The sequence below is a fragment of the Scyliorhinus torazame genome, chromosome 17 (assembly GCF_047496885.1).
Source record: "Scyliorhinus torazame isolate Kashiwa2021f chromosome 17, sScyTor2.1, whole genome shotgun sequence".
NCBI classification, from domain to species: Eukaryota; Metazoa; Chordata; class Chondrichthyes; order Carcharhiniformes; family Scyliorhinidae; genus Scyliorhinus; species Scyliorhinus torazame.
In genome coordinates, this window is record NC_092723.1 from 29,266,088 (window position 1) to 29,286,526 (window position 20,439).

At 46.9% G+C, this 20,439-nt stretch overlaps 1 protein-coding gene across 1 annotated transcript; it reads left to right on the forward strand.

The window, feature by feature from the left end:
* The first annotated feature begins 6,201 nt into the window (after positions 1-6,201).
* LOC140394570 (protein lev-9-like) lies at positions 6,202-11,244 on the forward strand. Its single transcript, XM_072481926.1, has 5 exons — positions 6,202-6,270; positions 8,431-8,527; positions 9,793-9,866; positions 11,012-11,108; positions 11,190-11,244. Exons 1-5 carry the CDS (start codon positions 6,204-6,206, stop codon positions 11,242-11,244), a joined length of 390 nt encoding a protein of 129 aa, XP_072338027.1. The 5' UTR covers positions 6,202-6,203.
* Positions 11,245-20,439: the final 9,195 nt, after the last annotated feature.

Here is a 20,439-nt window from a genome sequence, read left to right on the forward strand (position 1 = left end):
GTAGTCAGTTTATAAATCCGTGAATAATTTTAGTGAGGGACTATATTATTTTAACACTCTGAATAGGATAATGTCAGCTGGTCGCAGTGATCACAACATGTGGGGGGGGGCGATTCTCCCAAATGGAGCCCAAGTGTTTGCACCGTCGTGAACGCCGTCACTTTTTACGACGGCGCGAAGCGGGCCCGGGTACGACCTATTCTGTCCCCCACAGGGGGCCAGCACGGCGTTGGAGGGGTCCACGCCACTCCAGCCTCCCTTCCCGGCACGAAATGGGTGCCACGCCAACCCGCGCATGCGCAGTTGGGCCGCGCCAACCTGCGTATGTGCAGGGGGCTTCTGCGCTCCAGCCCCGACGCACCATGGCGTCGGTGTTCAGGGGCCGGCGGCAGAACAAAATAGGCCCAGGGGGGAGAGGCCGGCCTGCCGATCGGTGGGCCCTGATCGCGGGCCAGACCCCATCGGACGCCCCCCCACCCCCCCCCGGTGAAGGATCGCTTTTCCCCATCCCACAGGCCGATCCCCGGCCCTTCGCGCAGAGTTCCCGCCGGCAGCGACCAGAGGTGAACGGCGCCAGTGGGACTCTGCAGTATCCGCACGGCCGCCCGGCCCATTCGGGACGGAGAATCGCCGGCCGGCCGGCGCCGCGTCAAACACACCGGCGCAAATGGTGCCGTCGTGCCGATTCTCCGGCCCGGCGCAGGGCTCAGAGAATCGCCCCAGTGAGCTCTGAGTGAGATTTCCATTTGAGTGTTCAACTGGAGATTTAAAACACAACCTTTACACTGATCAAGGTGAGGGATCTTAGTGCTGAAATGGGAATATTAATGCAAAGGTAGAAATGTAAATGTGGTTAGCGATAATAACGTCTATTTTCTGGATCAACATTGGACAATCCATGTCTGCTGGTTCTTTAAAATGTTGGAAAATGAACTTTATACACCAATTCTTCACCTGTGCTTTATTTTAATGTAACAATATAGCTATATTTGATGTCCATTTCATTGATCTGCTAATCTAGTTCCATTTTTGTTTGTTTTGTAACCGCAGTTTGTCAATATTTTAATAGATTTTCCTGTATAAATCTTAGAATTCCTACCTGGTCAGCAAACTGTAACACTTTTCCAATCAACCTTCATGATAACAGGTGACTTGTTTTTCTTTTTCTAGATACAACATTGTGGGCAGGGATTATCGGCGATGTACAGCTGAGGGTTGGGACGGTGAGGTTCCATCCTGTGAACGTAAGTTTATGTTCCCCTGTTTTGTAAAGTGACTAACTTGCTTTTTAATGACAATAATTGTTGTTAATAATATTGATCAACATACAAGATTTCTTTCTCTGTGGAATCTTTCAAACTTATATTTTGGTTTAAAAATATGGAAAGGTGTTGCATCATCTTGACACTTGGATGCTGAGCTGAAGTCTTTTTAAAAGAAGGGTTACAAGTTTGCCTTTGGCCTGGGAATAAGCCTGCTTTTTTTCCCAATAAATCACCTGCGTAGTCCTTGAGGGGGAATCAGCTGTGTGTTTGCTTTGAAATGCAGATGGGTAAAAACTGACAAGGGCTTGGGATTTACTGGAAATCACACGACATAGACAAACTTTAGATTTTGGAGCTGTTGCTTTTGAAATCAGTGGGGAATAAATTGAGAAGCATGGCTGCCCCAACTCCCTCTCTCCCTGTCTTATATGAAATTCCATGTGGGGTTATCGACCTGCAGCCAGGGAATACTCCTCTGAGTATTTGGATACCTGCAAAGCTTAGGCAAGAAGAATTGACCCAGCTCTGTGTTCTCCTGCATGCTGAAGCTCCATTGGTCAGAATGTCCCAGACATCCATTGGGTCGAGCAGCCTGTCTTCATAAGAGGGAGTCTCAGGTCGACAGCATCAAACCCATGAAAGGCACCTTGATGCTATTAAGCCCATCATTCAAAGCTAATCTCGGTAGAAAACCTAATGTGGGGATCTTTGGCTCCCAATTTTGGGGGTTGGGATTTACAGTGGGAGCAGGAAATCCCTCGAGACTCCTAAAGAGCTGTTGAAACTGGTGAGCTTTTATTTTCTGACTGCTCCCCCCCCTCACCAATGACGGAACGGGCACCCCGTAGTTGAACGTTGAGATCTCCATTTGGATACGTTTAAACGTCATTAGCAGACTTCTAATGCCTGATAGCCCCCCATCCGCTCCACATCCATACCATCAGATTGTTCATTCACGTCGGTGAAACAAAACAGGTCCCCCGCGATGTTCACCTGGAGAACAGAATCTGCCAGAATCTGTGAGTACAAACCCCAGAGGGGAGAGGGTCATGCCAGAGCACTTCCCCCAGCAGTGTCAGATAGTGTTGGGTGGGGTTGATGGGTGGGATCGAGCACCACTGGGGCTGGAGGGCGTTCCATGGTGGGAGGGGGGGGGGGGGGGGGGGGGGCGGATTTGTCTATTTTTAATGGTTTGTATCGGGGCACCATTTGAAAAGGGAGCCCCAGTCTGTTAAAAACTAAGCTGCTGGAGCCTGTCACGCCAGCCTGACATTGTGGGAGCTGCCCCTTCACAATACGGCAAAGTGCAGTGATATCATGGTTGTGTTGTAATTCACTGACTGAACACTAGGCGTCTCATTAGTATATAAATGAATGTTAGAGTCAGGTGACCCCCCTCAGACTAGCTGGCGGAAGCTGGAGAGAGGTCGTTTGTACTTGATCTTACTATTATTCATCTGTTGTTTTGTATATAGTTTACCCACAGTTAATGTTAATAAATCATTTATAGTTTTAGCTACAAGTGTTCTTGTAACATAAGTCAGGCCATATGACAAGAACACCAAGGACAGATTCCACACCGTTATCCCGCCAGCTGCCCCACTCTGCAAAAATAAAAGAGAATATTAAGCCTGTGTATTTATTATTTGTTTGTGTGTTTATGTGTGTGTGTGTGAATGCGCATGTATGTAGGGGTATTTTTATAAAAGGACAGATGGTTATGCTTCCAGAGTACTCGTGTGCGAGTACCAGTCCTTGCAATTTGTTTTTAAAAAGGTTTTGTTTTTTGATAAAGCAATCATTCTGTGTTTATTGAAGAAAGTCTGATTAAAGTCTCTTACATTTTGGGCCTAACAACAATGAAGGTAAATAATTGACCCTTTTCGTGAGTGAATTGAATTTTTAGGATGCGATTCAGCGACCTCGCCGTGTCCGACTTGGTGACACGACAAGGCTGTTGATCTCGCGAGTCTTTGCGATCTGGATCTCGCCCTGGTTGGCATCGGGATGAACATTTTAAATGAGGCATTAGGCTGATTCAATTATGTCCATGCCGGATTCTCCTGGCACCTGGGACTAACGGCCTCGCCTGGGAGATCTCATCAGGGCGCCGTTTAGCACTGGTTTCCACAAAGGTGGGCCAGGCGTAACAGCGTTGGTCATTAGAGACCTCCGGGTGGTCGGCCTGTGGGAAGGCCGGTAACCTGACTCTCCAGCTAGCATCCGGGCATCTTGGCACTGCCACCTGGGCACTGTGACAGTGCCACTCTGGCACTGCCTGTGTGCCCGGGTGGCACTGCCAGGCTGGCAGTGACACTGTCAGGGTATCAGGTCAGCAGTGCCAAGATGCCGAGCTGCCAAGTTGCCCGTGCCAGGGATCGGGCCCGGGGGTGCCTTGCACTAGGTGTGGTGAAGTGAGGGGGGAGCTTGAGGACCCCTTAAGAGGTACGTTGGGTGCAGTGGGGGGGGGGGTTCCGGAGGACGCAGTGGGTGTCTGATGGGGTCAAAAGATCGGGGCGGCATTTAAAAATGGCCATTGATCCCCGAGTCGTCTTTCTGCACTGGCGATTTTGGCTCGTCAGTGCAGGAAATGAGGGAAGTGCAGTTTCAACGGGCATTCCTGACCGAGGTTAAACGAACCGGCAAAGTCACATTGAATAACGGTGCCTTTCTCGGCGATGCTGGTGCCGAGAAACACACTGTTAAACGTGCCCAAAACGGGACTCTGTTTCTTCCCTGTTAAAACTAATGATGTGGCCTGTGGAATTGTGGAGCTGGAGAAACCCTGTGGGGTTGTGAAGATAGAGAAGCTGAACACTCCCCCATCGATGTTGGAACACTGCTGTATTTTGACATCTTCTGGCTTTGATGTCTGATCCGAATTGCATATTAAAGATTTAGAACGTGTGAAATTATAAATGACCATTCTTCAAAATGTGTCTTCTCGTGCAAAAAGATTTGAATCCCCTATCCTGGAACCCATGGGAGTGTTGGAGCAAAGAGCTGAGTTTTGGTGTGTCAGGGGAAGTTTAGGAGGTGCGAATTTTAATGTAATCTTAGCTGACACGAAATAGAAGTTTGGACCATGGGAAAACTTGGAGTGGAAACGTTGTGGCAGGAAAAATGCAATCGATGTGAATGATCCAAATTTAAATCATGCTCACATCAACTTTTCTTCCTTTTCCATTTGTGTTTAAATTTTCAACTTTAACTGTGCACCATTGTGACGACTAGGGGCTTTTCACAGTAACTTCATTTGAAGCCTACTTGTGACAATAAGGGATTTTCATTTCATTGAAATGGTTATTTTACTGCAGCAAACAGGAAACTGTCACATTAATTTACATTTGAGTGAAAGTAGTAGAAAATGGTGGGGTGACAGAAAACATGGTGGAATATTTTAGTGATGGGGATGGTCAGGTCGAATAGACTCTGCTGTGAAAGTGGAGTAAGAAGTCTTACAACACCAGGCTAAAGACCAACATGTTTGTTTCGAATCACTAGCTTTCGGAGCACAGCTGAGGAAGGAGCGGTGCTCCGAAAATTAGTAATTCGAAACAAACCCGATGGACTTTAACCTGATGTTGTAAGACTTCTTACTGTGCTCACCACAGTCCAACGCCGGCATCTCCACATCGTGAAAGTGGAAATAATTGCAGCGGGATTCTCCGTTGGCGGGGTCCCCCGCTTTTCCGGCAGCGCACCACCACCCGCGGGTTTTCTGACAGGGTGGGGTGGTCACAATGGGAAACCGCATTGGCCAGCAGTGGAAAAGGAGAATCCCAGTGCCAGCGGGGATGTGCCGTGCCAGAAAAAGGGGCTTGTGAGACGGAGAATCCCGGTGCTGGAGGGGGAGCACCACACCAGAAAAAGGGGCTGGTAGGACCGACAATCCCGTCCGTGATCTTTAAGATGGATCAGCATTTGAAATCAATTCCTCACTTTTCAATTTGAACATTCACAAAATGATGGACTATATTTAATTATCTATCTTAATTCTATTTTGTACTTGTACATGGTCAGTTAAATATTATTGCTCCTCCATGGCTTCTGGTCTCTCACCATTTAGTGAGTAGGTGGAAACGTGAGATTGTGATTTTGGTTGGCTGGTGAAGATTGCTACAGGTTAATGTACATTGCTGTTGAAGACAGAGTGATCTGTTGTGAGATATAGAAAACTAAGAGAACGTTTTGCATTTGTATTGCCTTAATTTGGAAAAATGCATCTGAATAGAGGGAACTTGATATTGTGGTTGGGGCTAATCAGCTTCATGGTAAATATTGCAATGGAAAGCTTGTTGGAGATTATGTAACAATCTAATTTTCCCATTTTATTTTCTGTGTAGGGATAAACTGTGGTAACCCAGGGGAGATTCTGAATGGATATTATACCGCACCAAATCAGACAGTTGGAAATAAAGTTACTTTTTATTGTGACTTTGGGTGAGTATTCACTGTAGGAATTACTAATCAATTTTAGTGAAATACGATGAAATGTTAATGTTGTGATTAAGATAATTTCAGATTTCCCCCTATCATGCTTCACATTTCTGATAACAGCACAGCATGTGAACTCTGAGAGAGGCTTCTAATTTAGTGTTGAATTGAATTCTCAAAACATTATTTGTGCTGATCAATGTAGGGTGTTAGTGCCTGGATTGGACTATTAATGCAAGGATAGATATGCTGAATATGTTCCTCATCCCTGGACCCATTATCTGAGATCACCACCTGTCGTCTGTTTGCTTACTACTCCAAACGTTCAAACCACATTGAAGAACAGCTCTCAGGTCAACTGGCTGCATCAATATTTCACCTGTGCACTGTACTTTATATATGGGTGTTTAGAATTCTTACCTGGTCAGCACACAAACACTTTCCCAATGAACTTTCAGTTCACTAACACAGGTGACTTAATTTGCTTTGTCCAGATACAAAATGGTGGGTCGAGATTATCGGCAATGTACAGCTGAGGGATGGGATGGTGAGGTTCCATCCTGTGAACGTAAGTTGTGATTCCCTGTTTTGTGAACTGACTGATTTGCTTGTCTGTACCAAATGACTGAACCACATTCAAAGAATTGTCACATTTGTTGGTTTACATCCAGGTTTTCCTTCCTGCAATTTTTTGACATCTTCAAGCGTGTTTGGAATGGCCAAAAAATATTAATTTCTTGAATTCAACATTGCACATTTAAAAAAGATAACCTGGAAATTCATTCATTAAACAATCCTGTTCCTTCCAGGGGAATTTAATCTTCTGTCCTGGTGCAAACGGTAGTGTTGGTGCAAAGAGCCATGTTTTGGTGGATGATGGAAAAGTCTAGAAGGGGCTAATGTTAGTGGATTGGTAGTAGTTTGGGCCATGGGAGATCGAGTAAAGAGAAAGGGAAGGAAATGGAAAACAGGCAATCAATGTTCAGGGTCAATGCTGAAATCATGCTCAGACTCCCTTCTATCCGCACCTCTTCCATTTGTGTTCCAAGATCGAACTACGTCTGTGTTTGTGCCCAACTAACTTAGCTATATTAATCCAGCCCATTGGAAACAGTTGCATTAATTTGTTGCTCAAGCTTGAGTGAAAATAATAGATCCTCATGAGGTGACATAAACACAGTGGAAGATTTACATGAGGTTGGGGCTGAAGTAGAGGAGATAATGCGGGGCAATGGATATTGTCATTCCATCACTTTTCAGCTCCAACACCATAAAAATAAACATTTCGTGAAACATTTTGATTATGTTTTGAAACATGTGCACTATATTTCAGCAGCTATGGCCATCAGAGTGACTTTGCCCCTCCACGGCTCCACATCTCCAATCATTCAGAAAGTAGGTGGATGTAGCCAGAGGGATGTAGTGGAGTCTGTGTGTGTGTGTGTGTGTGTGGGGGTGGTGTGGGGGGGGGGGGGGGTTATCAGGAGGTACCTGACATGGGAATCCAACCTTCTGGTGGTGCGATGTAAATTGGGCCTATTAATGAGCCACATGAGAATAATTACCTGGACCAATCAGGCGTTAGAGGTGGATCAGAGATTTAAGGGAAGGCAGATCATTCTCCTGTGTCCATCAAACACTGTTGTCTCGTAATGGGGCAAGGCACTCAGTCCTTGATCGAGGCACCTGGCATTTGGAAGAGGGGGATGTGCTGCAGAAACCCAACACCACTGACCTCACAACCACCACCTCATGACCCTATCATCTGTGTTCAGGGATCCAGCAGAGGTCGTTTGGTTGGGCCTCGATTCATTACCAGCGGCTACCACTGGTCTTGGTGGCTCTGCCCATAATAGAGACCTGCCGATCTGTGATTGGCCAACAGCTGTCGGGGGGCGGGTTTTCCAGCCTGCTGGAGTTTGGAGATGTGGAAGGCCCAATGTTGGCCAGTTAGGTGCCGGAGGGCACTTAAATCACATTGGCCCTTCCCTACGGATGTGAAGAAGGGTTCCCACTGTCATAATATCCCCGCATGTATATAATGAAGTGCAGACAGGCAGTGATTGACACACAAGATAACCAGTAAGCATAAAGCACAGTGCAGCCAATCACCAGACAGGACACCACCACAATCAAGCCAGAGGTTTCCCATTCTCTCTGGACCCAGCCACTGAGACAGTCAGAGTCCACGAGCTAGCCAGTGCAAACACCATGTGGTAGCGAGTAAGTCTGGTCAGGCTAGTACAAGGTCTCCAGTCAGTTCAGTATAGTGTCGACCCACAGTTAAATATGTATGTTCTATCGTTCAATAAAACCGTGTTGGATCTTCTACAGTGTTAGAGGTCTGTTTCTCGCATCGCTGCATCAAGTGCAGTCCACACCGAACCGACCTGCCTAACACATCACCCACCAGTTCTCCCAACTTGTGGGAGGACACTCAGGCAGGCACTAATTCTCAGCTCTTATGTTTGGATTGCGAGTGAAGATTGATGCTGTTGAATACAGCGAGCAGTGGCTGAGAGTAATTGTGAATTTAGAGAAAATCCTGCATATCTAATACCATCATTCTGTAAAATAAATTTCAAATTTAGGGGAACCTGATATTTTGGGAAATTGTTTAGCAGCATTTCATATCCGTGCTGAATATTTATAATTAGCAATGAAACATCTGTTGCTGATTTTTCATTTATGTCTCATTTCTATCTTTTCTCATTTATTTTGTGCCCAGCAATAACCTGTGGTAACCCTGGGGCAATCGCGAACGGATATTATAAGGCACCCAATTGGACGGTTGGAAGTAACGTGACTTTTTATTGTGACGTTGGGTGAGTAGTCAGTTTATAAAGCTGTGAATAATTTTGGTGAGGGACTATATTATTTTAACACTCTGAATAGGATAATGTCAGGTGGCTGCAGTGATCGCAACATGTGGGGTGTGAATCCCGCCCCCGCCGGCTGCCGAATTCTCCGGCGCCGGAGATTTGGCGGGGGCGGGAATTGCGCGGTGCCGGTCGGCGGCCGCTGGCTGCGGCCCCCCCCCCCGACGATTCTCCAGCCCTCGATGGGCCGAGTGGCCGCCCGTTTTCGGCCAGTCCCGCCTGCGTAGGTTACACCAGGTATTTGCCGGCAGGCCCCGGCTGGACCCTCCGGGGTCTTCGGGTGGACGCGGGAGGATCTGGCCCTGGGGGGTGCACCCCAGTGGCTTGGCCTGCGATTGAGGCCCACTAATCCGCGGGCAGGCCTGTGTTGTGGGGGCACTCTATTGTTTCCCATCGGCCGCTGTCGTCCTCCGCGATGGCCGACACAGAGATGTTCCCCCCTGCGCATGCGATGGGATGGCACCAGCACACGCTGCCGCTCCTGCGCACGTGCCAATTCGCGCTGGCTGGCGGAAGCCCTTTGGCGCCGGTTGGCGTGGTGCCAAGCCCCTTCCCCGGCGGCCGGCACGGCACAAACCACTCCGGGGCCGGCCTAGCCTCAGAAGGTGTGGAATCCTCCGCACCTATGGGGCGGCCCGACGCCGGAGTGGTTCACGCCACTCCTCGGCGCCGGGATCCCCCGCCCCGCCGGGTAGGGGAGAAACCCGCCCGTGAGATCTGAGTGGGAATTCCATTTGAGTGTTCAAGTGGTGATTTAAAACAAAATCTTTACACTGAGCAAGGTGAGGGATTTTAGTGCCGAAATTGGAATATTAATGCAAAGCTAGAAATGTTAAATGTGTTATCAATAATAACGTCTATTTGCTGGATGAACAATGGACGTCCATGTCTGGTGGTTCTTTAAAATGTGTGGTTTATGTTAACAATCATTTGGAAAGGGAACTTTTGCACCAACTCTCCGCCTGTGCGCTGTACTTTATATGGGGTCCGATCTGAGCTTTTATTTTTAAGCAGCAATGCAACAGGATTTGATTCCTATTTCATTGTTCTGCTAATCCAGTTCCATGTTTGTTATTTTTTAACAGTTTGTTGTTAGTTTAATAGATTTTTCCTCACCAAATCTTAGAATCCTACCTGGTCAGCAAACTGTAACACTTTCCCAATTAACCTTCATGACTCTGATAACATGTGACTTGTGTTTCTTTCACTAGATACAACATTGTGGGCAGGGATTATCGGCGATGTACAGCTGAGGGTTGGGACGGTGAGGTTCCATCCTGTGAATGTAAGTTTTTGTTTCCTTGTTTTGTATCTTATTTTTCAGTCATAAATTATTGATCTATTTTCAATGAATTGCTTTATTGTTGATTGACATGCAAGTAAGGCAGTAGCGTAATGGTATTGTCACTGGACTAATAATCCAGTGACCCAGGATAATGCTCTGGGGACCCGTGTTCGAATCCCATCATGGGCAGATGGTGAAATTTGAATTCAAGAAAAAAACCTGGAATAAAAAAATGTCTAATGGTGACCATGAAACTATTGTCGATTGTCATAAGCACCCATCTGGTTCACTAATGTCATTTAGGGAAGGAAATCTGTCATTTGGAAAGGGAACTTTTCCACCAACTCTCCGCCTGTGCGCTGTACTTTATATGGGGTCCGATCTGAGCTTTTATTTTTAAGCAGCAATGTGACTCCAGAGACACAGTAATGTGGTTGACTTTTAAATGTCCTCAGGGATGGGCCAGTGACGCCAACATCTCATGAACGAATAAAAACAAAGGGTTGGGATTTGAGGAAAAAAAGCATCCCATTTTCGGCAGGTTTAGCAGGGTTAATCCTGGCACTTGTAGTACCGGGAACGACCTAGCTATCGAACGGGGCAGTATTCAGTCCCATTTCCTGCACTGAAAAGCTCCACTCGCCAGTACAGGAAGAGATCTGGAAGCCATTTAAAAATGCCGCCCCGATCACTCCACCACTCAGCGTGACCCTCTGACAACCCCGATGCCCTAACTCACCTGTTGGGGGGTCATGGAGACCCCCCCGCAGCCCATCTCATACTAAAAGGCACCCCGGGCCTGATCTCCAGAACGGGCAAAATGCCACCCTGACACCTTGGCACTGCACGTATGGCACCCTGGTAGTGCCACTGGGCACTTTATCTTTAGCCTCGATGTTATGAAGCCCAATCCTCAAAGTCCATCTCTGCACAAACACTATTGGGTGGGTTAATTTCCGCTCCAGATATCGAGAGGATGGGATTAGCAGTAGGAGCAGAAAAATCCCCAGGAAACCTAAAGAGGGGTTTACACCAATGGGATTGGGCCTTCCAATTGTCAGCTTCATGTTAAATATTGCAACCAAATTTATTCTCTGTTGGAGATTATGTAACAATCTAATTTTCTCATTTTATTTTCTGTGCAGGGATAAACTGTGGTAACCCAGGGGAGATTCTGAATGGATATTATACCGCACCAAATCAGACAATTGGAAATAAAGTTACTTTTTATTGTGACATTGGGTGAGTATTCACTGTAGTAATTACGAATTAATTTTAGTGAAATACGATGAAATGTTAATGTTGTGATTAAGATAATTTCAGATTGCCCTCTATCATGCTTCACATTTCTGATAACAGCACAGCATGTGAACTCTGAGAGAGGCTTCTAATTTAGTGTTGAATTGAATTCTCAAAACATTATTAGTACTGATCAAGGTAGAGACGTTAATGCCTAGATTGGAATATTAATGCAAGGATAGATATGCTGAATATGTTCCTGATCCCTGGACCCATTATCTGAGATCACCACATGTCGTCCGTTTGCTTGCTCCTATAAAAGCACAAAGTACATTGAAGAACAGCTCTCAGGTCAACTGGCTGCATCAATATTCCACCCGTGCACTGTACTTTATACAGGGTCTCACCAGCATTATTTTCTGTAACAATACACATCTCTTTGATCCCGTTATTATTCTACTAACTTGGCCCCATCTTTTCAATTTCTAAATAACTTTTTTGCTGTTTCAATAGATTTATTTTCTATGGGTGTTTAGAATTCTAACCTGGTCAGCACATAAACACTTTCCCAATGAACTTTCAGGTGACTAACACAGGTGACTTATTTTGCTTTTTCTAGATACAAAATGGTGGGTCGAGATTATCGGCAATGTACAGCTGAGGGATGGGATGGTGAGGTTCCATCCTGTGAACGTAAGTTATGTTTCCCTGTTTTGCGAACTGACTGATTTGCTTGTCTGTACCAAATGACTGAACCACATTCAATGAATTGTCTTCCTGAAATATTTTAATATCTTCGAGTGTGGAGTTTCTTTTTTGGAATGTGCCTGAAAACATAAATTTCTTTGTTTCAACATTACACATTTAGACAAGATAACCTGTGAGATTCATTCATTACAACAATCCTGCCTCTTCCAGGAGAATTTAATCTTCTGTCCTGCTAGTGTTGAAGCAAAGAGCCATGTTTTGGTGGCTGATGGGAAGTCTAGAAGGGGCTAATATTAGTGGACCTGTTGCTGACAGGACGTGGTTTGGGCCTGGGAGATCGAGGAGGGAGAAATGGAAGGGGATGGGAAAAAGGGAATCAGTGTTCAGGGTCAATGCTTAAATCATGCTCAGAGTCCCTTCCGTTCCTCTTCTATTTTTCTTCTAAGATTGATCTACATCTGTGTTTGTGCCCCACTGACTTAGTTATGTTAATATAGCCCTTAGGAAACTGTTGCATTAATTTGTTGTGCAAGCTTGTGTGAAAATAATAGATATTCATGAGGTGACAAAAAGCTTGGTTGGAGATTTATATGGGGCTGGTGCTGAAGTAGAGGAGATAATGTTGTCGATTGGATACAGTCATTTCATCACTTTTCTATTCCAACACTCTAAAAATGAGGGCAGCATTTCAGTGAACATTTTGATAATGTTTTGAAACTTGTGCACTCTCTTTCAGTAGCTATGGTCATCTGAATAACTTTTCTCCTCCATGGCTCCAATTCTCTCATCATCCAGGAAGTAGGTGGATTTAGGCGGATGGGGTGTAATGGAGTTTGCCGGAAAGGGGACTAGGGGATGGGGGAGACGAGAGGGGGGGTGCGGGGAGACATGGCACGAAGTACCTGACATGGGAATCCCACCGTCTGGTGGTGCGATATACTTTTAGCTCATTAATGAGCCACATGTGAATAATTACCTGACCAACCAGATGTTAGAGGTGGATCAGGATGCAACAAACACTGTCAGGTTTTTCTGCTGTCTCATAATGGGATAATCCACTCCGTCTCTTATCGAGGGATCCAGGATTGGGAAGAGGGAGGTGTGCTGTTGAAACCCAACACCACAACCACAATCTTCTTGGTTCATTATCAGGGGCTGCCACTGGTCTTGGTGGTTTTGCCAGCGATAGAGAGCTGCCGATCTGCGATAGGCCAACAGCTGCCGGGGCGGGCATTCCAGCCACCTGAAGGTTGAAGATGTGGAAGGCCCAATTATCATAGAATTTACAGTGCAGAAGGAGGCCATTCGGCCCATCGAGTCAGCACCAGCTCTTGGAAAGGTCAACACCTCCACCATATCCCAGTAACGCCACCCAACACTAAGGGCAATTGTGGACACTATGGGCAATTTATCATGGCCAATCCACCTAACCTGCACATCTTTGGACTGTGGGAGGAAACCGGAGCACCCGGAGGAAACCCACGCACACACGGGGAGGTTGTGCAGACTCCGCACATACAGTGACCCAAGTTGGAATCGACCCTGGAGCTGTGAAGCAATTGTGCTATCCACAATGCTACCGTGCTGCCCCAATGTTGGCCAGTTAGGTACCGGAGGGCACCTAAATCACATTGGCCCTTCCCTATGGATGTGACAAGGGGATCCCACCAGTTCTCCCAACTTGTGAGAGAACCCTCATTGCAGGCACGAAATCCCAGCTGTTGTGAACATGAAATGAAAATTGCTTATTGTCACAAGTAGGCTTCAAATGAAGTTACTGTGAAAAGCCCCTAGTCAGCACATTCCGGCGCCTGTTCGGGGAGGCTGGTACGGGAACTGAACCCGTGCTGCTGGCCTGCCTTGGTCTGCTTTCAAAGCCAGCGATTTAGCCCTGTGCTAAACCAGCCCCTGGTTGCACATTGCAAGTGAAGATTGATGCTGTTGAATACAGAGAGCAGTGGCTGAGAGTAATTGTGAATTTAGAGAAAATCCTGCATTTGTAATACCATCATTCTGTAAAATAAATTTCAAATTTAGGGGAAGCTGATATTCTGGACAGTCCTGTAGTGGCAATTCATATTCATGATAAATACCGCTGATTGGCAATGAAAAATCTGTTAGGGATTTTGGATTTTGGTATAATTTCGACCTTAACTCGTTTTATTTTGTGCCCAGCAATAACCTGTGGTAACCCTGGGGCAATCGCGAACGGATATTATAAGGCACCCAATTGGACGGTTGGAAGTAACGTGACTTTTTATTGTGACGTTGGGTGAGTAGTCAGTTTATAAAGCCGTGAATAATTTTGGTGAGGGACTATATTATTTTAACACCCTGAATAGGATAATGTCAGGTGGCTGCAGTGATCGCAACATGTGGGGTGTGAATCCCGCCCCCGCCGGCTGCCGAATTCTCCGGCGCCGGAGATTTGGCGGGGGCGGGAATTGCACCGCGCCGGTCGGCGGCCGCTGGCTGCGGCCCCCCCCCCCCCCCGACAATTCTCCAGCCCTCGATGGGCCGAGTGGCCGCCCGTTTTCGGCCAGTCCCGCCTGCGTATGTTACACCAGGTATTTGCCGGCAGGCCCCGGCTGGACCCTCCGTGGTCTTCGGGTGGACGCGGGAGGATCTGGCCCTGGGGGGTGCACCCCAGTGGCTTGGCCTGCGATTGAGGCCCACTAATCCGCGGGCAGGCCTGTGTTGTGGGGGCACTCTATTGTTTCGCATCGGCCGCTGTGGTCCTCCGCGATGGCCGACACAGAGATGTTCCCCCCTGCGCATGCGATGGGATGGCACCAGCACACGCTGGCGCTCCTGCGCACGTGTCAACTCGCGCTGGCTGGCGGAGGCCCTTCGGCGCCGGTTGGCATGGTGCCAAGCCCCTTCCCTGGCGGCCGGCACGGCACAAACCACTCCGGGGCCGGCCTAACCTCTGAAGGTGTGCAATCCTCCGCACCTATGGGGCGGCCCGACGCCGGAGTGGTTCACGCCACTCCTCGGCGCCGGGATCCCCCGCCCCGCCGGGTAGGGGAGAAACCCGCCCGTGAGATCTGAGTGGGATTTCCATTTGAGTGTTCAAGTGGTGATTTTAAAAAATATATATATATTTTATTAAAGTTTTTCGATCAAACAAAAACAAAATTTTCCCATTTTACAACTTTGTAATAATATATACATTGATCGTTTTTTAAATAAATAATATGCTAACTAATGGCAACTGCCAACAACAAAATAAGAAACAACAGAAATAGTAACTAAAATAGTAACTTTGTAACATCTAATATAAATAACTAATATATAAACACACACCTAAAACCCCTGAGGACCCAAATGAGTCCTCCCCCCCCTCCCCCTCCCCCCTGGGTTGCTGCTGCTACCTTTCCTATTTTCCCTTATCGCTCTGCGAGATAGTCGAGGAACGGTTGCCACCGCCTGGTGAACCCTTGAGCTGAACCTCTTAGTGCGTACTTTATCCGCTCCAATTTTATGAACCCTGCCATGTCTTTTATCCAGGCCTCCACGCCCGGGGGGTTAGCTTCTTTCCACATAAGTAGAATCCTTCGCCGGGCTACTAGGGACGCAAAGGCCAAAACATCGGCCTCTCTCGCCTCCTGCACTCCCGGCTCATCTGCAACCCCAAATATAGCCAACCCCCAGCCTGGTTTGACCCGGAACCCCACCACCTTTGAAATCACTTTTGCCACACCCACCCAGAACCCATGCAATACCGGGCATGACCAAAACATGTGGGTGTGGTTCGCCGGGCTTCCCGCGCATCTCCCGCACCTATCCTCCACTCCAAAAAATCTACTCAGCCTTGCTCCAGTCATATGCGCCCTGTGTAGAACCTTGAATTGGATCAGGCTGAGCCTGGCACACGAGGACAAAGAGTTTACCCTACTTAGGGCATCTGCCCACAGCCCCTCCTCAATCTCTTCCCCCAGCTCCTCCTCCCATTTTCCCTTCAGCTCCTCTACCATCGTCTCCCCCTCGTCTCTCATTTCCCTATATATATCTGACGCCCTACCATCACCCACCCATGCCCCCAAAATCACTCTGTCCTGGATCTCTTGCACCGGGAGCTGCGGAAATTCCCTCACCTGTTGCCTCACAAATGCCCTCACTTGCATATAGCGAAATGCATTCCCAGGTGGCCACCCATAGATTTCTGTCAGTGCTCCCAGACTCGCGAACGTCAGTCTAAGAACAAGTCCTTCAATTTCGCAATTCCTGCTCGCTGCCAAGATTTAAATCCCCAATCTATCTTTCCCGGGACGAACCTATGGTTGTTCCTTATCGGGGACCACACTGAGGCACCCGTCACTCCCTTATGTCGTCTCCACTGCCCCCAAATTTTCAGAGTTGCCACCACCACTGGGTGTGTGGTGTATTTTTTCGGGGAGAACGGTAAAGGCGCTGTCGCCAGTGCTTTTAGGCTAGTTCCCCTACAGGACGCCATCTCCAGTCTTTTCCACGCCGCTCCTTCCCCTTCCCTCATCCACTTACATATCATTGACACGTTGGCGGCCCAATAATAATCACTTAGACTCGGCAGTGCCAGTCCCCCTCTGTCCCTACTGCGCTGCAGGAACTCCCTCTTTACTCTTGGGGTCTTTCCAGCCCACACAAAGCTCATAATACTCTTGTCCATCTTCTTGAAAAAGGCCTTTGTCATCAGTACAGGGAGGCACTGGAACACAAAAAGAAACCTCGGAAGGACCACCATTTTAACCGCCTGCACCCTGCCAGCCAATGACAGGGGCGCATGTCCCACCTCCTAAAGTCCTCTTCCATCTGCTCTACCAGTCGTGCCAAGTTAAGCTTATGCAAGGTTCCCCAGTTCCTGGCCACCTGGATCCCTAAATACCGGAAATCTCTTGTTATCCTCCTCAACGGTAAATCATCTATTCCCCTGCCCTGTTCCCCGGGGTGCATCACAAACAGTTCACTCTTCCCCATATTCAATTTATATCCTGAAAATTCTCCAAACTCCCTGAGTGTCTGCATTATCTCAGGCATCCCCTCCACTGGGTCCGCGACATACAACAACAAATCATCTGCGTATAATGACACCCGATGCTCTTCTCCTTCTCTAAGTACCCCCCTCCACTTCCTAGAGCCCCTCAGCGCTATGGCCAGTGGCTCAATTGCCAACGCAAACAGTAACGGGGACAGGGGACATCCCTGTCTTGTACCCCTATATAGTCGGAAATGGTCAGATCGTTGCCTATTTGTAATCACACTTGCCACCGGGTCCCTGTAAAGGAGCTGAACCCATCTAATGAACCCCTCTCCAAATCCAAATCTCCTCAGTACTTCCCACAGGTAGTCCCACTCCACTCTATCAAATGCTTTCTCTGCATCCATCGCCACCACTATCTCCGCCTCCCCCTCTGGTGGGGGCATCATCATCACCCCCAGAAGCCTCTGTATATTAGCATTCAATTGTCTCCCTTTAACAAACCCCGTTTGATCATCATGCACCACCCCCGGGACACAGTCCTCTATCCTCGTCTCCATCACCTTGGCCAAAAGCTTGGCATCTACATTCAAGAGGGAAATAGGCCTGTGTGACCCGCACTGCAGCGGGTCTTTGTCTCTTTTCAAGATCAGCGATATCGTCGCCTCCGACATCGTCGGGGGTAGTGTCCCCCTTTCCCTAGCCTCATTAAAGGTTCTTGTCAGAAGTGGGGCCAGCAATCCACGTATTTCCTATAGAACCCCACCGGGAACCCATCCGGTCCCGGGGCCTTCCCTTTCAAGTGGTGATTTAAAACAAAATCTTTACACTGAGCAAGGTGAGGGATTTTAGTGCTGAAATTGGAATATTAATGCAAAGCTAGAAATGTTAAATGTGTTATCAATAATAACGTCCATTTGCTGGATGAACAATGGACGTCCATGTCTGGTGGTTCTTTAAAATGTGTGGTTTATGTTAACAATCATTTGGAAAGGGAACTTTTGCACCAACTCTCCGCCTGTGCGCTGTACTTTATATGGGGCCCGATCTGAGCTTTTATTTTTAAGCAGCAATGCAACAGGATTTGATTCCTATTTCATTGTTCTGCTAATCCAGTTCCATGTTTGTTATTTTTTAACAGTTTGTTGTTCGTTTAATAGATTTTTCCTCACCAAATCTTAGAATCCTACCTGGTCAGCAAACTGTAACACTTTCCCAATTAACCTTCATGACTCTGATAACATGTGACTTGTGTTTCTTTCACTAGATACAACATTGTGGGCAGGGATTATCGGCGATGTACAGCTGAGGGTTGGGACGGTGAGGTTCCATCCTGTGAACGTAAGTTTTTGTTTCCTTGTTTTGTATCTTATTTTTCAGTCATAAATTATTGATCTATTTTCAATGAATTGCTTTATTGTTGATTGACATGCAAGTAAGGCAGTAGCGTAATGGTATTGTCACTGGACTAATAATCCAGTGACCCAGGATAATGCTCTGGGGACCCGGGTTCGAATCCCATCATGGGCAGATGGTGAAATTTGAATTCAAGAAAAAAACCTGGAATAAAAAAATGTCTAATGGTGACCATGAAACTATTGTCGATTGTCATAAGCACCCATCTGGTTCACTAATGTCATTTAGGGAAGGAAATCTGTCATTTGGAAAGGGAACTTTTCCACCAACTCTCCGCCTGTGCGCTGTACTTTATATGGGGTCCGATCTGAGCTTTTATTTGTAAGCAGCAATGTGACTCCAGAGACACAGTAATGTGGTTGACTTTTAAATGTCCTCAGGGATGGGCCAGTGACGCCAACATCCCATGAACGAATAAAAACAAAGGGTTGCGATTTGAGGAAAAAAAGCATCCCATTTTCGGCAGGTTTAGCAGGGTCATTCCTGGCACTTGTAGTACCGGGAACGACCCAGCTATCGAAAGGGGCAGTATTCAGTCCCATTTCCTGCACTGAGAAGCTCCACTCGCCAGTACAAGAAGAGATCAGGAAGCCATTTAAAAATGCCGCCCCGATCACTCCACCACTCAGCGTGGCCCTCTGACAACCCCGATGCCCTAACTCACCTGTTGGGGGGTCATGGAGACCCCCCCGCAGCCCATCTCATACTAAAAGGCACCCCGGGCCTGATCTCCAGAACGGGCAAAATGCCACCCTGACACCTTGGCACTGCACGTATGGCACCCTGGTAGTGCCCCTGCCAGGCTGGCAGTACCACTGGGCACTTTATCTTTACCCTCGATGTTATGAAGCACAATCCTCAAAGTCCATCTCTGCACAAACACTATTGGGTGGGTTAATTTCCGCTCCAGATATCGAGGGGGTGGGATTAGCAGTAGGAGCAGAAAAATCCCAGGGAATCCTAAAGAGGGGTTTACACCAACGGGATTGGGCCTTCCAATTGTGGCCGCCCCCCACCCCCCCAAGCAACTGACAGAACAGGAATCTGAACTTCAATGTCAGGTTGCTGATTTGAAATCTTTACATTTCAGTCACAGCCCTATATGCCTGATAGCCCCCCCCCCCGTTAGATTGTCTGTTCACGTTGGTGATGACAGGGTCACACGACGGGCACCTGGCTAGCAGAACCCGCCAGAGGGGCCCAGGTGTGTACCCTACCCAAGGGTGGGAATTTGAACACTCACGAAGTGATGGACTATATTTAATTATCTATCTTAATTCTATTTTGTACTTGTACATGGACAGTTAAATATTATTGCTCCTCCATGGCTTCTGGTCTCGCACCATTTGGTGAGTGGGTGGATACCTGGCATTGTTACTTTAGTTGGCTGGTGATGGTTGCTACAGGGTCAATGCACAGTATTGATGAAGACAGAGTGATCTGTTGTGAGGTATGCAAAGCAGAGAACGTTTTGCATATATGTTGCCTTAATTTGGGAAAATTACATCTGAACAGAGGGAACTTGATATTGTGGTTGGGGCTAATCAGCTTCATGTTAAATATTGCAACCAAATTTAATCTCTGTTGGAGATTATGTAACAATCTAATTTTCTCATTTTATTTTCTGTGCAGGGATAAACTGTGGTAACCCAGGGGAGATTCTGAATGGATATTATACCGCACCAAATCAGACAGTTGGAAATAAAGTTACTTTTTATTGTGACATTGGGTAATTGTAGGAATTACTAATTAATTTTAGTGAAATACGATGAAATGTTAATGTTGTGATTAAGATAATTTCAGATTGCCCTCTATCATGCTTCACATTTCTGATAACAGCACAGCATGTGACCTCTGAGAGAGGCTTCTAATTTAGTGTTGAATTGAATTCTCAAAACATTATTTGTGCTGATCAAGGTAGAGACGTTAATGCCTGGATTGGAATATTAATGCAAGGATAGATATGCTGAATATGTTCCTGATCCCTGGACCCATTATCTGAGATCACCACCTGTCGTCCGTTTGCTTGCTCCTCTAAAAGCACAAAGTACATTGAAGAACAGCTCTCAGGTCAACTGGCTGCATCAATATTCCACCCGTGCACTGTACTTTATACAGGGTCTCACCAGCATTATTTTCTGTAACAATACACATCTCTTTGATCCCGTTATTATTCTACTAACTTGGCCCCATCTTTTCAATTTCTAAATAACTTTTTTGCTGTTTCAATAGATTTATTTTCTATGGGTGTTT

What these genes read in the sequence shown, in the direction of transcription:
- LOC140394570 (XM_072481926.1), top strand. Translation starts at nt 6,204, where the DNA reads ATGGTGGGTCGAGATTATCGGCAATGTACAGCTGAGGGATGGGATGGT. An exon ending in TGAGGTTCCATCCTGTGAAT is followed by an intron (nt 9,867 to 11,011) that starts GTAAGTTTTTGT and finishes TTTTCTGTGCAG; the next exon opens with GGATAAACTGTGGTAACCCA. An exon ending in ACTTTTTATTGTGACATTGG is followed by an intron (nt 11,109 to 11,189) that starts GTGAGTATTCAC and finishes AGATAATTTCAG; the next exon opens with ATTGCCCTCTATCATGCTTC.